Source organism: Platalea leucorodia (genome assembly GCF_965183815.1).
Source record: "Platalea leucorodia genome assembly, chromosome: 1".
Lineage (NCBI taxonomy): Eukaryota > Metazoa > Chordata > Aves > Pelecaniformes > Threskiornithidae > Platalea > Platalea leucorodia.
The window spans coordinates 64,345,904-64,363,910 of NC_138823.1; the positions used below are offsets into that span (position 1 = coordinate 64,345,904).

Genomic DNA, 18,007 nt, shown 5'->3' on the forward strand with positions numbered 1-18,007 from the left:
GTGCTCACTCACACAGTACTTATTACAGTGACAGCTCGGTAACCAAGTGCCTAGAAGTTGGTTTGATTTTTAGATGTCATAAGTTTAGACACCATGCTGAAAATGTAGCCTTGTATCTTTCATTATATCTGTTTTTCTGCCATGATTTTAATTTGCTATATTGCTTTTTTTTTTTACTGTAGTCTTTTAACTTTTGATTGTGCATAAAAGACTAATAATAACTCTTTTGTTTTATAGGTACTGAGCCAAATGATCTACAATTGATAATATCAATGTTAAGAATGGATGGGGAGGAAAATAAGAAGAGAGATGATGTTGATGAGAGCTTACAAACTGAGTTGACAGAAGAATCCCAGAGAAATACATCAGGAGAAAATGCTGGGTCTGACTCTTCGTCTCAGCAGAAAACAAGGCTTATATCAGATGAAGTGTTCAGGGACCTTGAAAAGAAAAGAAAAGAGAATGGCACAAACAAAAGGGCACTGTCAGGATCACCAAACCTGAATGTTGTTGAAGCAGACAAACCTGAAAATGTCTCCAAAAAAAGAAAGCGGAGTTCTTCAGAAGACATGAAAGATAGTGAAAGGAAATTGCACAAAGTCATAGCTGGAGAAGCAGGTAGTACAGTAGCTGGAGCTGTAAAGAAGGAAGGAGTCACCAGTTGTCTTGATGATGACATATTTAATTCAAATTTCCTGTGCCTACATTGTGATTTCAAATGTGCTGATGGTGCCATATTGAAAATTCACAAGGAAAATAAACATTCGCAAGAGGTGCCAGCTGCTGCTACTGATAACTTATCTTCTTCAGAAGAAATCAGTGTTGGCTATACAGCTGGAAACATAGACAAAGATCTTAAAGGCAAAATGAGTGATCAGTGTTTACCTTCCTGCTCTGATATGGAAAAACATAAACGAGAAAGCCCCTCTAAACAATTGAAAGAGCAAACATGCCCTCACTGTAGTTCCACAGCTGAATGTAGTTCAGCGTTACATAATCACGTTAAGCAAGACCATGAGAAATCCAAGATATTTTGTTGTGATCTTTGTGGTTTTCAGAGTGCTGAGGAAAATCTCCTAAATTCTCATTTCCTTGGCAAGACGCACCTTCGACGCCAAAATCTTGCTGCGCGGGGAGGATTTGTACAGATATTAACAAAAAAACCCTTTAAAAACCAACAATCTACTGCAACCAAAGAGAGGAATGTCAGAGCAAAACTGGGGATTAGTAAATTAAGGGCAAGAACTGCCGATGCAAAAGAATTAAGTGTTTGCAGTGCACTGAAAGGCTCAAAAGTAAGCTTGTCTAAACAAAATGATAGCACTGAACTTGTTGAAATGATACCATCTTCAAATGTTCCCACTGAAAAAACAGATACTATGACAGAAGAAACATTGCTTTCTTCTGGTGTAGCAGGAAATTATGAAGTCCATACTGAAAAACTAGAAATACCAGGACCCTCAGAAAATATCTTGCAGAAAACAGAACTCCCTCCAACTACCAGAAAGGTAGTTAGCAGTTTAAACGTGACAAGGAGATTTGATAGACTGGAACATAAAAGAAATGTTATCTTGTTAAGGACTTCATTTGGACAGAGTAGGTCTTTTAGATTAAAAAGGCAGGTTAAAAGAAGGTACAATTTGTTGGGTAATAGTAAGAGAGGCAAGTCTGAAACTCAGAGAGTACCCATGAAGCATATCACCAGCACACAGCTTAAGCCTGGTGACTCAAGCCCTATGTCACATACAGAATTAGAAAAAGAAGCTAAAAGTAGTATTACTTCAGAAATTCAAGATCTTACTGAAGATAAGCCAAGTACCCTTTCTTCCAGCACTACAGATACTAAAGATCCTGACGTTAAACTTACTGCTGATCATGGCGTTCTTCATACTTGCATTGACTGTGGTCATGTTTTTCAGGACAGAAAAAATTTGGAAATTCATGTTGCAAAGCTTCATACAAAACGGATCGAGTTTCATTGTCAGACGTGTAGTTATTCCTCTGGAGTCAGGGAAGACATGAAGCAACACTGTCAGGACAGTAAACACCAGATGGGTGGCTGTAGATTTAATTGTCAGCTCTGTTCATTTACCAGCTTGAATATGATCAGCCTTCGAAGCCATATGAGTGAAGCACATAATATGTCCTGTAGTTGTCCAACTTGCATTCTTTTTTTTCAAACAGAAGAAGAGCTGATAAATCATCAAAAAAATGAGAAACATGATGGTTCATTATTTCAGCAAGTTACTCCATTGAGTAACAGTGATCGGACCTTGCAAGTGGTAACTTACGCTGACTCAGTGTCAAACAATAGCCAAAATCTTGCAAAGGAAATGGAAGTGTCAATGAAAGCACAAATTCCAGACTCTTCCTTCATAAATCATAGAAATGAACTAAAGCATTCTGTTCTGAATAAAACCCAATTTCAATGTAAAAAGTGTTTTTATAAGACAAGATCTTCCACGGTTCTTACAAGGCACATAAAACTCCGACATGCACAGGAGCATCACTTCCTTTGCAAAGCATGTAATCTCTACTCATTGAGTAAGGAAGGAATGGAGAAGCATATCAAAAGAAGCAAGCACCTTGAAAATGCCAGGAAAAACAACATTGGGCTACGTTTTGAAGAATGTATTGAAAAGGTTTGTGTTGGTGTTGGTGGTGTTAAAACCGTGGTGGATCCTTCCATTTCTGGGAGTGGGAATACAGAGTTAGATAAAGAAATTATACATGTTTCATCCTCTTCTGTGGAAAACATATCAAGAAATAAGGAATTCGTTCCACTTGATCAAAGGATTGGTGAAAATGAATTGGTTTTAGCTAATGCACCCAAAAGAGGGAAACCCAAAGGCGCTGTTTCTAGGACATGTACCCATTGTGGTCTTTTGGCCTCCAGTGTTACAAATTTGACTGTTCACATCAGACGAAAGCACAGTCATCAGTACAGCTATTTGTGTAAGATTTGCAATTATTACACTGTAACCAAAGGAGATATGGAACGCCATTGTGCAACCAAAAAACACAAAAGTCGCGTTGAAGTAGAAGGACATGGAAAACAGAACTCAGAGATCATCGTTAGCCCTGAAGGAGGTAATTTTGAATCCATGAGCAAGAAGGCTAACAGCCCCATGACTGCCTTGTATGAACATGTTGAGGATGGTAGCCAGTCATCAGATTTGGAAAATTCTATCTTAGACAATCAGGAAGTTGAGCAAGGAGATGCTGAACTAAAAGCTGTAAAAGCCAGTAGACTGCCAGATTTGGAGGATACTAGCAATCCATTAAATATAAACCAACATATCTTTCTGGAACCAGCAAGGGTTACTCAAGATGGTGACCCATGCTTCCAGAGAAGAGCAATGGGTGCAAACAACAACAAGTGCATACACTGCAGCTTCGTTGCTCATTCTTCTTCTTCTTTAGAGCTGCATGTCAAGCGAAAACATACAAAACAATTTGAATACTACTGCATGGCTTGTGACTACTATGCTGTTACTCGCAGAGAGATGATTAGGCATGCGGCAACAGAGAAACATAAAATTAGAAGAGAATCTTATGTTTATTCTTCTGGGGAGCAAGCAAACGCAGCAAATATCACTGAAGAAGGCACTGCTTTGTCTCAAGAGGAGCACCATCACAGTGCAGGAGAATCGAAAACTGGTTCGGGCAAAACAAAATGTGGCAATGATGCAGCAGAAGGTGATCATATGAGTGAAAGCTTAACTGAGTGTACTGTCTTGGATGAAAATGCATCTCCAGGAACGCCTAAAGACATCAGTTCCCAAAATGCAGTAGAAGGTGAACTTGAAGAGGAGTCTAAAAATGGAGGAGAAAACCTTTTTTGTGAAGGATTCCAGCAAACTCCTCAGAAAGATAAAGTTGTTAAACTTGACAAGGAAGTATCAGTTAAAGAAACAGGTATTTGTGAGTTGCAGAAAAGTAGGCATGGTCAGGAGCTGCTCAACTCAGATGGTGATTGCACTGCAGAAAATCAAAATAGATCAAGCAGCACAAACTTGAATTTAGGAAAAGGTGAGGAAAGCTTGGAATCAAATAGAGAAAACCCTGAAGCAGAGTGTAGAAACACAGACATTCTCAAAAAAAAATCACTGAAAAAAAATAACCCACTTATGCTAACTCTTCCAGAAACAAGTAGTGCAGTAGAGCAATCCAATTTTGCTGGAAACATTGGAGAAATGGTACAAAATATACATAGTTTAGAGGGTGACAGAAGTTTCAAAGAGGATCCTACTGGGGAGGAGGAAGAAGCCCTTATGGAAGCACAACATGAAGCAGAAGTAACTATAAATAACAATGTTTGGGAGGCAGATGGCTCAACAGCTGAGGGCATGCAAGAAAGTAGTAATGAGGCTTTAGGAACAGTTATCAGTGCTGATGATAAAGGAAAGGCAATGCAAAATTTTGGCAAGTTTGATTCTTCTATAGTGAGGTTAAAAAGCCATCAAGATGGGGAGGCCACGGACCATTCTGCTGAGGGACAGCTGTCAGGTGGAGTGAAAGCTAGTGAGCTCACAGTGAAAGCAGACCCTTCCCCAAGCGGTGGGAAAAAGAAGAAGTCAGAAGGAATTTCCCTTGGGGAATCGACACGCATTCGCTGCGATGACTGTGGTTTTCTAGCAGATGGTTTGAGCGGACTAAATGTTCACATAGCCATGAAACATCCTTCAAAAGACAAACATTTTCATTGTTTACTCTGTGGAAAATCATTTTACACAGAAAGCAACCTTCACCAGCACTTGGCCAGCGCTGGGCACATGCGAAATGAGCAGGCGAGCGTGGAGGAGCTGCCCGAAGGAGGCGCTACCTTTAAGTGTGTGAAGTGCACAGAGCCCTTCGAGTCGGAGCAGAGCTTGTTTCTCCACATCAAAGAGCAGCACGAGGAGCTGTTGCGGGAAGTGAATAAGTACATTTTGGAAGACACCGAGCAAATAAACAGGGAGAGGGAAGAGAATCAAGGCAACGTCTGCAAGTATTGTGGGAAGATGTGTAGAAGTAGCAATTCCATGGCCTTCCTAGCTCACATCCGTACCCATACAGGTATGGAAACGCTCTCTTTGCAAGTGGTCTCTTTCAAACAGAGTGAATTATACCATTGGTCTTTTTCTGCTAGTTAATCTCTTTAACATTTCTTATGAACTGGCATTCATATTGCCTGATGAGCCCCCGATGAAAAATGTAAGAACATTTTATGCACAGTCACTCTTCTGCTTTTGTTTCATATGGAGAGATTTCCTTCCCTTTAATCTAAATTGTAACCATTAATTGGTTCTTAAATTTATATGATGAAGCAGTGGTGGTTTGAGAGAACAATTAGCTGTTCTTTCTAACTTCTTCTTCCTTGCAGTTGTTTAATGTCCAAATTGTTTATTTCATTTCAGTTCAGTTACACTTTCAGCATTACATAATGCTTCAGGATAGACATTTGATATTACATCATTCCTAAATAAATACCAATAAGAAGCATCAAGAGGTTTTTGTAGAAATAAGTTATAGCAATTGGACTTGGTCAGCCTTTTTGGGAGGTAGTGTGTCAGGCTGGTGTGATGCACAGGGACGTAGCATCTGATTTAATTTCTGTGGTGATCACACTTTCAATTCATTTTTATGTTTAATTTTAAGTGGAAAATTTAAAAACATTTTTGTAGAAAAATGCATAAGCTGCAGTTCTAAATTTATGTAAAAATTCACTGCGATGTTTCTATAAACCTGCCATACATTCTTTATTTTAAATAGACAGCTTTTCTAAATCACTGAGCTCTGCTTAGACAAGTGGTGTCTCCATGGTTGAATTTATGAGGGGATTTGAATAATAAATTCACATTTCAATGAACATATTTTCATTAAAACTGTAAGGTTTATTTTACTGTACTTTTAAATAATGGCTTATTATGGAAGCTATAGTTTAAATTCATGCAGTATTTGAAACTTAGTGCATGGTTACAAGGAAGAGAACAAAAAGGTAAGAAAAAAGAAATATAAAAGAATGGTAATTCCTGGCATAATCCTAAAATAGTTTTCTAAGGTTTTTATGAAAAGGCAAGGGCGTGACTGGACAACAAAGTTTAAAATTAATCTTGAGGAACACGGACGTTGTATTTCAAACCTTTCAAAGTATTTTACTATAACTGCAGTATTCATGTATACCAATAGCTCACATACATACTTAATACTTTCAGCATTACTTCTACCCTGTCAATAACGTAGTTATCTGTATTGCTTCAGCTAATATCCAACTTTGAATGCAGTGTTAAGTCTTTAGAGGGACGCTCGTGTTCACATGGTCAGAACAGCTGTATAAGCCCTTAATATGCCCTCTTACGGCAGATAAAACTGAATAAAACTAAGGGGGAGGATGCTAATGGAGCTCTCTTTAGAATTCTTTATGCAACTGTCTGGTCAAGACATGTTGCTTATAATTGATGTGTCCATTACTTGAATTCTCTTGTAATTATAGTCAATAAGTCTTGTAAATGTGTTAAAGCTCACTAAAAGCATACAAATTCAAGAACAGAGTAAGGCTAATAATTTAAAATAATCAATGTAGGCATTTCAGCACTTAATTTCCCTTGTGTGTTGATAGCTGATCATTCTTAATCCATTAAGATTTATTTAGTCGTTTACAATGCAAAATAGGTTTGCACTGGTCACTTGTGCCATTTGAAAATGTCCACCAGGTTAAGTGCAGAATGTAGTCCATTAGTCTTCCTTGACTATATGTATTAATTGCATTTAAAATCAAGTTAATGTGGATGTGAAAGTGAGGTAACTATCAATATATGACAAAGCAACCCTACTTATATAAGTTACATCATTGATTGTAACATTTAGTAAAAGTTAGTGTACTTTTTAACATCTCGTGTGTAGGTCTTATCATGAAGTATATTTTTATTGTGCTTTTGGATGGCCCTAAATATGCAAAGCAGTAAAAGAATACATTTCATTTTGCAAGTCATTTTTCGGTGGTGCTTGTGGAGGGGGTATAGAAGGGTTACAGAACAGTTTTATCTGCCCTCTTTCTCACGGCACCTTTAAATGAAATGCTTTTCTGATGCTTTACTTATTCACATAAATAGCAATGCGGAGACTTTTATTAATAGTTAGTGGGAAGAAGGCTTTCTCTTCCAATCTGTATTTTCATATTTGTGATTTCCTTTGTGTCTTATAGAACCTTTTTTTTTTCCAATCTGTATCACAATGGATGCGGTTGAATAAGAAACAAATATTTTTGGGTTATTGGGAGTGGTGGCAGAGGGAACTGACCTACTCCACCAACTGTATATACACTGGCTTATAACGTTGGTGAGGCAAAGTACAGTATTTCTAGGTTCTCATCCATTCCAGGGTAACACCAGGTACACAACAGCAGCAGAGCTGCACATTTTCCCATTTATTGTTCTGATTATGTGCTTTTTAAAAAAATCTTTCTTCAGTATCCAGATGTGTATATATATGTTTAAAAATGTATGTATGTGTAACCATATCCAACTCCTTGCCTTTTTTTTTATTGAGTAATTGGTGATGGTTTGGGGGGGGGGGCGGGGAGGGAAAGGAAAGTTGTAGAAAGGTACAACTAATGATTTGCATTAATAGAAAAATAATATTTCAAAATACTGTTAAATAACGTAGGAGATTTTCACATTGCAAATGAAAGGGAAGCTTTGCTAGAGAGGAGATAACAAGTAAGTCCATCATATGTGACAAGTGAAAATGAGGAAGTGTAAAGAAAAATAAAAGGAGTAGTAGAGGTGGAAGACTTTTTAGTTTGCAGTTGATGCAGGTCCCATAAACTTAATTAACAATCAACATCTGAGGAAAAATCACCTGCAACCACATCATCTTCGTTTCGTTTCTCATCAGATTTCTCGGTTAATGGAAGGTTTGCTCAATATAAGTGGGGTATCTTACTCCCCATATCCTAAACGTAGGAGGAAATGATATGGTGATATTTCATGTGGCTCTGTTCACTTTGCATTGGGCCTGGGCTAGGGATGCAGCTATGCCTGCAGGTGCAGATGATGTTGCCTTTGGCTGGCTTAAAGCTGAGGCAGTGATTTTTTTCTTACAGTTTTGAGTCTCTATTGTGTTAATATAAAATAAAGACTATGAACTCCAGTCTTCTTTGTAAAACAGTAGCATGGTTACTGTCTGTCTGACTTGACCTCTTAAATTTAGTCTGTTTTCAATTTGGTGTTTTTTTGGTTTGTTGTTTTTTTTTTTTTTTCCCAATTCTCTTGTTAAGAGCCTTATTGTTTACTGTGATCATCAGAAAAAGTACACTTTGTTTCCATGCTTTAACGTGTGAGTAAAGTAACTCTGTGGCTTTTTTTTTAAGTCATTTGGTTGGAAAGGTGCTATATTGAAAGTATTCTTCTCATTTTTCTGTGAACTAAAAGCCAAGTGTGACTCCAATAGTATCACATTTAACATAGCATATGAGAAACGGTGAAGTTTGTGATAATATACGTATGGCTAAGAAATGGTTAATTGCTTCAGCATTGTTTCATATAGCCTTATGGTAAATAAAGATTTTTTGCCCCATTAGTTTAACTCTTAGTCTAATGCCTTCATCTTAAGTATAAAATTTTGGGTTGTTCCATCCAAGAACATACTGGAACAAATCTGGCATCAGCAACCTAAAAGGGAGATGCACTGCTTTTATTTCAGGTGATAAGTACTGACTGGAGCCTGCCAGCACTTGAATTTTCATGGAGTTTAAATGGAGATGTTAACAGATATTCAGCTCTGGATCTGAGAAATAAATAAAAAAACCTCAAGGCCTCAGTGATTTTTGGATGAGAGCAGTCAACAGAATAATACATTTCTGTATTGTCAGCACACTGTAGCTACAATTGGTCTGGACTCGAGTTTTTCACAAAGGAGTCATGTAAATGGAAGCCAGCAAAGGTCTTGTGTGGAAGCCCTGCGGGACACCTGCAGTAACAGAATGAGGAACAAATTTACAATTTAATCAGTAGGAGAGAAACTAAGGGAACATAGGATTGAATCCACATGGTATTTGAATTCTATAACAAAAAAGAGCAGTATAAACACCAATAGATTTAAAAAAATCCTCTCTGACTGTGGCCTTGATGTTATTAATTGTGCAATTAGTCTTTAAGATCATAAGTTAAAACGCCAACTTCTAATACTCTTTCATTTAATGCAAAGATAGGCTGTTTTTTATTTGCATGGGTCTCTTTATAGAATGCAGTGTTGATAGGAAATGTCACCAAATTAATGATTAATTTAGTTTTATCAGGATCATTTAAATAAACTGGGTTTTTTTCAGTGTGATTGATAGAATGTGATTGCTGTTAGCTGCAGTCTCAACCTGCTTTTGACATTTAAACATATAAAGCTGACTAGATATAACCATTCAGGTGCTAAATATATTTTACATCTACTTCCAACAGTAGAAATGGAAGTATTAAGAGATCTGGCTTCATTGTCATTGAACTGTGAAATATTCAACCTTGTCTGCCCGTGCTTAGTACTGTTGACTTTTTTATTTCAGTTAGAAGATTAAAATTAAATGCTTCATTTTTCGTCAGCTTTTGGGAATTAAATTGAAATTTAAGACTCTAAAAATTTTTACTAAGATCCTCAATTTCACCAACGGATTCTTGGAGGATATTCTGTTTTCAAGGGCAAAGCAAAAAGGTTCATTGATCAAGTATGATATAGTGCAACATTTTTCTTATCAGAGCTCTTTATGTATATTTATTAAAGATCACATATTTCATATTATGCTTAACTGTATTGGAAGAAGTACTTCACAAAACATATACTAAACATAATATGGAGACTCTGTGACCATATTGTACTTACTCTTAACTGCAATTCTATGACTTTGATTTATTGATTTAAGGATTTAGTGGTCAGAAAATTGGAAAGTGCTAAAGCATACTTTAGAATGGTGTTGCTGTGTAATAATGTGGGGACTGACATGTGCCCAATTTAACTATTTCAGTAAAAAAAATAGTTTTTCCATCCTCAAGAGAGGATCACTGTTAATTAAGATAGATAGACAAATAATTTGACTTTTTGCTGAACTGATGTGATACAAGAAATAGGCTGGTACTTCTTCCTTGGAGAAATAATTTCAGAGTTCTTTGGTCTGCAGTAGACGTTTAATATTAAAGTTTGTTCTTGAAATAAATAATAGCCAAAATGTCAATACTTCTGGTTTGCAGAATAATCATAAATTCTTGACCATAAAACAGTCATAAAGGCATAATATTTTATCCACTGTATATTCATACATTGCATGTCATTACAATAGCTAGGTGATGAATCATTTTCTGTGTGTGACAGAACAAATCTGAAATACCAGTGCTAATGTGAAATCTATTCAAAGTCGGAAGACTTGTAAAATTACTTTACTTTAAATATATTTGCTTAAAAAACAAGTACATTTTGCAGTTTACACCAATATCAAGCCACTTTAAGACCATTACCTGAGTTTCAGCATTTGGAAAGGGGGAAAGGTGTAGAACAACTTTTGCCATCTTCTTGTCTTCTCATTTTAATATTTTGTGGGTTTTTATAATAATAATAATAATAATAATAATAATAATAATAATAATAATAATAATAATAATAATAATGAGTAAATTGTTGTTAACAGGTAAGAGAGTAGTTTCCATGATGTCGAACTTAACGAAACTTTAATGAGTAATGTATAGTATATACCGTCTGTGTCCTGGGAGTTATAAATTTATGTACGAGATGATACTTTTTTTGTTAGGCAAAAATCTCAAACAGGTTAAATGTGGGATAGGCTTTTTTAAAGGTTATTTTTTCCCAGGATTTTTTATTTCTTTAACCGTGCGTGATATATTATTCTAATTCAACTCATATCTTATGCTAAATTTTACTTAGGATCAAAGCCATTCAAGTGCAAGATATGCCACTTTGCAACAGCTCAGCTCGGAGATGCCAGAAACCATGTCAAGAGGCACCTTGGGATGAGGGAATACAAGTGTCATGTCTGTGGGTGAGTAAATTGAAACAGTCTCCACCATGGTTAACCAGGAGAAGAGTGCAGGATATGCATTGTTTCAGAATTGAAAACTGTGATGTGAGCAAGAGTGGCTAAAATTATGCATGCATATCCTCCTTTCCATTGTTATGGTAAATTCCTTAAATACAGTTATGACATTCTTTTCCCACTTCTAATCCTGCACTGAAGATGAGCAATTTTATGGGCTACAAGGTCAATTTGAACCTGTAATCTGTAAATTGACTAAATTATAGGATGTTCATTCACATTGCCAGGGAGAACTGTAAATTCCATTTAAAGACATAAAAAATATATAATATAGACTTTACTGTGTGGGGTTTTTTCTTTTGCTATACTGTTATAATTTTAGTACCATTAACAGTTTTCTGGACTCCATTAGGGTTTTCATTCTTTACGAAAACAAAACAGAAGACTGATTTTTCAAACAAACGGATCTAAAATATTGCAGGCATAAGTCTTTAAAAATAAATTGAGGTCTTTTATGTATGCTTGTGTTCTTGTTTGTTACCCCAAAAATCTTGTTTTTCTTTTTTACTTAATCGTTATTTCCTCAGAAGGATTGTTCATAATGCTTAATTGTCCTTCAAATGCGTTGCATTTAATAGGAGGCATTGAGACTCCTTAATGCAAAACTAATTAATTTAGCAGAAATGTTTAAAAGGTTTTAAAATGCCATGGCATATATGGTACATCATAGGACATTCAAAGTTGGGTTTTAATACCCTAGTTCTGATTAAAAATATATTTTAATGTTATTATGCTGGAGAAATTAACTAATATATGCATCATATAAAAACATTTTACTCAAACCTATGTAACCCGCTATAGCAGTCTTATGGCTAATGTGTAGAACAGCACAGGTTCAATTAGATGATGTAGTGCACACATGAATGGTGTGGTGTGATTTTGGGGATAATGTTCAGCAGGAGGGGTTTTTTTAGCCTTAGTGTACCGATCTACTGCAGGACAGAGTGAGTTACACATTTTAAAGGACAAGTGAATCTTCAGCTGAAGATGCAGCTGAGTGATTTTCACTGATTCATCTCTCTGTTTTTCAAATAATTTTGCATGCAGCATTATGAGATATTTTGGATGTTTTTACTCACTTAAGAAAATTAATTGCTGACTTCTTGAAACAAGAAATAAAAATGTATGAGCCTAATTCTTAAGTCCACTGAATATCAGTAGTAGAATAACTTGTGCTACTCTTTATTTTGCAGCGTGTTTAAAATGAACATTATGCATGGTAGGCTATTTTATGTTGTTTGAAAAATCTTATTTACTATCTCTGCTATATGAATTGCTGAGAATTTGGCATGGAAGATAGTTAATGACTACAGATCCACAAAACTGTTTAGCTAAGGCTAAGCTCTGTTCTTTAGAAGTTGTCAACAAACTTGACAATGGTTCTTTATTCAATTCCCTTTTAACTTAAACTGAAAAATCATCATATTATTTAACTAAGTTATCGTGAGAGGAAAAGTAAAAAAATCTCAAAACAGCTAATACCTTATCTTTATAAAAAGAGAATTAAAATTATTAGGATTTGGCACAGCACGTCGTTTTTTCAAAACCTCATTCCTTCACTTCAGGATTGACATATTCCTAGAATCTCTCTCAGAAATTACACAACTCTCGGTTGCAATTCATGACAGTTATGCAAGAGAGAGAGCAAAACATGTATGAATGATTTAAACTGTGGACTTGAATGTTAGTCACTTTGCTAAGTTGATTGCTTACTGTATGTTGCTGACATGTCATACCTGGTAGCCGAGCAGGTACTCATTTTCCATTTCTGTATAGTATTGTATAGCTAATTTTCATCAAAAACGTGAAGCTGTGCTATTTAGATATGACAAAACAGTCAACTGAAGAGATGTATACCACAATACCCTGTGTTCACAAAAATCTGATTTATATACCTGTTTAAATAATTATCACATTTCACTTATTGTGCACCAAAAATGTATTTTAAGAATTATACATTAACACTGATTTAATTGGAAAAGACATTTTTGTACTGTAGCTAACAGTCCTGAAGAATTGAGCAGGATTTGAATGAGGAATGACCAGAGCAGTTTGAACTGTAGTCCAAATAATGAATATGCCATCCTTAAATGTGGAAGAAGAGAAAAAAGTGTAATAGCCTGTGCTGTATTTCTGCTGTTTTAATTGAAAGGATCGGGTAGTGTGTAGGTTAAAAAAATAAAGTAGCAACATAAAAAAAAAAAAATTGCTAGGATTGGCTATCGGATTAGTGGCACTATAGAGCATTGGTACATTAACACCACTGACAATGTCAATTCATTATCATTGATGGCTAAATAATCTTAGAAATGCTCAGTGGACCTATTAGTTCCTGAACATAAGCAGCTCATGCTGCATTTCTTCATTAGCTTTAATTGCTATAAATTTTACCTTTTTAAAAATCATGCTTTAAAAGGTGAAGTGATCTTTCAGGAACATTAACTCTGTAATTTTGTCACAAACAGAAGGTCCTGCACTATGTTTTCTTTTCTGCAGTAGTTAATATTCTATCCTCTGACTTTTAGATTCATAGTAATAAGCCCTCTGCTAGTTGCGAGGATAAATTGTGTTTCAAAAGCTTTTGAATCTGCTTGGGCACTTTTTAAAGGTGAAATGTCAGTGCAACATCGTGGAGTAGTGTGGTCTCAAAATACCGCTTTTTTTTTTTTTTTTAGACAGAAATTCTCTGGAAATTTTTGTCTTTAAAAAAAGGCAAAAAGCTGTATATGTGGTGTTGTTTTAGGAAGGGTTTGCTGTGTTTCAATTTTCCAAATGTTTCTCATATTTACATGATAGAAAGTACACAATATATAATTCACTTAGTTGTTGAAAAAGGCAGTAATTTTGCTGTGTTTTATTTTTTTTTAATTGAAGTTCAGGGTTTGTTTTCCTTCAGCTGCACAGCAGAAACTACATGACACAGAAATTGGACACCGCTAATGTTTTAACATTTGGAATAAACCGTCTGCTACTCATTTCCTTATCACAGATGTGTGTTAATTGTTTTCTTTTCCATACCCATGGCTGTAAAATATATCCCATTATTTCAGAGGTAGTATCTATTTTCTATGGGTAGCAAACTGCTGCATATTTGAATTTAATTTTTGAAAGTCTGGCTCTGAAATTGGCCGATACCATGGGTTAGATGAGCAAATCTTAGTTGCCCAGCATTTAAAATTTTTGTTTCATTTGCCTGGTGAATTGCAGTGAAAAGGCTTATCATGCACTTTTCAAATTTTATGCCTCAGGTAGAACATGAAAAATGCATTATTCTGCACTTGAGATTTTGAACAGAATTTATAGGCAATGTTTGATTTAAAAATGCATCTACTATTCCTTTGCCTTTTTCTTGCCTTTGCTTTCAGAAACAGAATTTTTGTTGATGTAGTTACATGTTTCGAGTAAGAGTGGCTGCTTCTTTCTTTTTTTCTCTCCTTTATGACTTCTTAGTCATAGTCTGAGGAAGATGGGTATAAGGTAGGTTTCGATTTTTAGGAAAATTTTCAGTATTTAAAACATGCACATAAACATTTTTTATTACCTTCCTAAAAATTGAAAGAACATTTGTAGTAATGTCTTTATTATGTTCATTCCATCTATAGTATTCCATATATAGTAGTCAAGTGCTGTAAGGAACAAAAGTAAGTATTTGTATAGACAAAGGGGTTTGGAATGGGGTGGAAAAGGTTGGGTTTTTTTCTGTGTCTTGCTGAAGTTCTTTCTTGTGGGGTGGATTTTTGGGGTTTTTTTTGCTTTGTTTTGGTCTTTTGGTGGATGGAGGTATTAATCCTTTTTACTTTCTGCTCCTCAGTTCTCAGTTTGCTTTGAAACTCCTTTTCCCAATTAATTCTGGAGATGTTATAAGATGTTCTGCTAAATAAGTGTTTTGCTAAATTCAGTTATTTTTAAAGCCTCATATAAACAAGCTTTGAGGAGAGTTATAGTGTCCCAAGCATGGACATTACTTTACTTTTGCTGCTGTTGTTAATGCTAAGAATAGTTCAGAGATCTTACTCTGTATAAAGTTCAGTATTTTAATGACACTGGTTGCTTTGAGAATGTCTAAAGAAAAATACTCGCCTATATTGAGTGGAGTGGCTAATAGATCTTTGTATTTTATAGATAAGAATGTGCTTGGACCAGCTGCATCAAAAAAATCGTCTGTACTCCTGTGTGTTGTGTTCTAAAAAATCTTTTAGATTTTCAGATTTTTTTAAACTGATTACTGTTAATGTCAGGCTACTTTTAGTGAAAGCCTGCTCTTAAGATTGCTTTTAGCAAGCAAAAAAAGACTTATTCATAAATTTATTGGTAGAAGCAGGAAAAACATTGTATTTTCAAGGATGCCTTAATGTACTGTAATATAAATTAATTATTTATACTTCTGCAGTTTGGGAAATCTTAAATAGAAAGTTGCTACTCTAGTAAAACTATTTTTGTGTGGTATTACCTAGTTTTTGTGCATTAAAAGGGATCTCTGTGTAGATGATTATAATGTCACTTTCTGACCTTTGCAGCTTGAATAATTGTAAATCATTGCTTCATAACGTGTCAGAGAATGTCTGTACTAGGCAATTAAATGGCAGAATATAATAGACCAAATTATTGCCTGTCATGTTTTCAACAACACAGTTAGTATTTGAGTTACACTTAATCATTACGTGCATTAGCAACTTCATTGGAATCCAGCTTCAGGCTGAGCATGAAATACATTACATTATTTAAACCTCTAATGGTAGAAGTCATTTATTTGTGTTGAAGTGTACAACATGCAGAGTTTCATAAAGCAAGGAACACTTGAGAGCTTAATTTATCCAAATCAAAGTCTAAATGCAGATAAACACAAGTGGCAAAAATTAGTAATTTTTATAGGCTGGAAATATTTAAAAATACATGGTTGTGGGTAATTGTAGGCAGCAGGAATAAATTAAAATCACTATTTTTAGTCAGCTCTGAGAACTAAAACTGTTGTGTACCTAAATCATCAAACGCATCATGAAATTGCATTTTTGGATGAACAATTAATTACACACATCATACCTACAGATGTGTCCAAACAAAAAATATGTATTTGGTTCAGCTGTTTAGATCAGAGATAAGTGCGTGTGAAATGACTATTCCAGATCCAGCTATTCTGAGTTTCTCTATCTGCATTTTGCCGTTTGGTCCTATCATACACTTGTGTCTGCATTTACTTCAGTAAAGACAATGAGGTGAACCTATGTAACAGCTTTGCAAACTTGCACACACTTTTAAACAAATTAATAAGAAAATACTAGAAAAATATGTGGAGTAAGGTAGCATATGTGTTATATTATCTTGCCATTTTTTGTTCGGTTATCTATAATTTTACTAGATTTGCAAACCTGACCCTCAGTACACAGTGTCTATTTTTACTATTTAAGAAAACGACTTGAAATGGAAGCAATTTACTTTTATTCAGAAAAGCTCCCATCATCTCTAAACAGCTGGTACAGATCCTACGGTGTGTTGTGCGAGACTCTCTTGGCCTGGAAATGTGCCATGGAGTTGGCTGGAGTTAAAGCGAGTGAGTGGGAGACTCGGGTACAGGCGGTGGAAGGACTCTCCTGTCTGAGACTGGTATTACAACTGATACAGAAAAGTCAAGACCAACTTTCTGACTTAATAAAATGTGTTTTTAGCAATTTGCATGATAAATTGGATTATAATAATGATTTAGTTGTACTTGCTGAAGAGAGAAGGTATGTAAGGGACATACTCGCGAGAGTATATGTTTGTATTTGAATTGGAGATAGTTAGTGATTCAAACTAATATCTGTGCTGCATGCAATCCAATTCAATGCTCTTCCAAATGGTAATTATCAAGATGCACAGCAGTGTGACTATGATATGTGTGGCACAACTAACTAGTGCTTTTACAGACATGCATTTTTAATTTTTTACTTTACTGTAGATTGCTCTGGCGTCCAGGATGTCTGCATTTCTGTGAGGCCATAGGCACCTCGCTCTGAATACGTCATCTGACAGCAAGCACTTTGTGTGCCCATGCAGGGAGGGTTTGAGCCCCTCCTGCGAAGGCAGGAGTTGTGACCAATGGGGAACAGGCTGATGGTGCAAAAATTGGGGTTTAACGGTTAGTGCTAAGGCAAGCAGCACTCCTCAAATTCAGTATACCTACTGAAAAAGAGACTTCTGTCCTTATAATCCATGGTTCGGAAGGACTGGCCTAAGCGTTGAGAAAGATACCGTTAAAAATTGCCTTCTGTTTGCAGAAGGAGATGGCAAAAAAGTTGGCTCGGTTTTGGTTGCTATGAGAAAAAGGGAGCCTGAGAGTTGTCGGTGCAGGTGGTTGGTACTGACAGGGAGAGGGGTTTACTTGATTAAAGTTTTGGTTGGGTTGTCTTGTTGATAGGCTTAAGTTGCATGGTTTGGATTTATATCCAGAATTCAGAAGGTTTACGTTTGCTTTATTTTTAGTTTTCATCATTTATGCATAGGAATTGCATCAAGTTCCTGATTCAGCTGTGATTTTCCTTGGTGCTTTTAGTAACTTTACTTTAAAATTTAGAGGATAAATAACTAAGCCTAATCTTTATCAATGAATATCTCTTCCCTAGTACTACAGGGTTTGGTAAGAGAAGCGGGATGTTATCCAACAAGGGAAAAGATAGACTCTGATTTGTGTTTTATACCTCTTAGTTGTAAGTTGTTGGAATGCCCTCAGTTTTAACCAAATTTAATCTATAAGAATTGACTGCTGAATCAATCTGTTGGGGTGTCTGGGGTTTTTTTTGTGTTCAGTTTTACTTGCATCAAATGTATTACGGTAACGCAGCTGCTTCAGTAGTTACTGCTCGATTCATTGGAACGCCCCAGCATCTCAGAGGATGCGGCATGCAGTGCATCCACATCTTCTTTCACGTTTAAATTGTCTGTTTAAAAACCTTAACTTTG

At 35.7% G+C, this 18,007-nt stretch overlaps 1 protein-coding gene across 1 annotated transcript in view; it reads left to right on the top strand.

Moving 5' to 3' along the window:
• Window positions 1-18,007, top strand: part of ZNF407 (zinc finger protein 407) — a gene marked incomplete at its 5' end in the record, with an annotated part of 353,220 nt that overhangs the window by 27,825 nt on the left and 307,388 nt on the right. Inside the window, 2 exons of the mRNA XM_082329092.1 lie at window positions 238-5,058; window positions 10,903-11,017. Of these exons, the coding sequence (XP_082185218.1) occupies window positions 238-5,058; window positions 10,903-11,017 (4,936 nt within the window). The remainder of the gene's footprint in view (window positions 1-237; window positions 5,059-10,902; window positions 11,018-18,007) is intronic.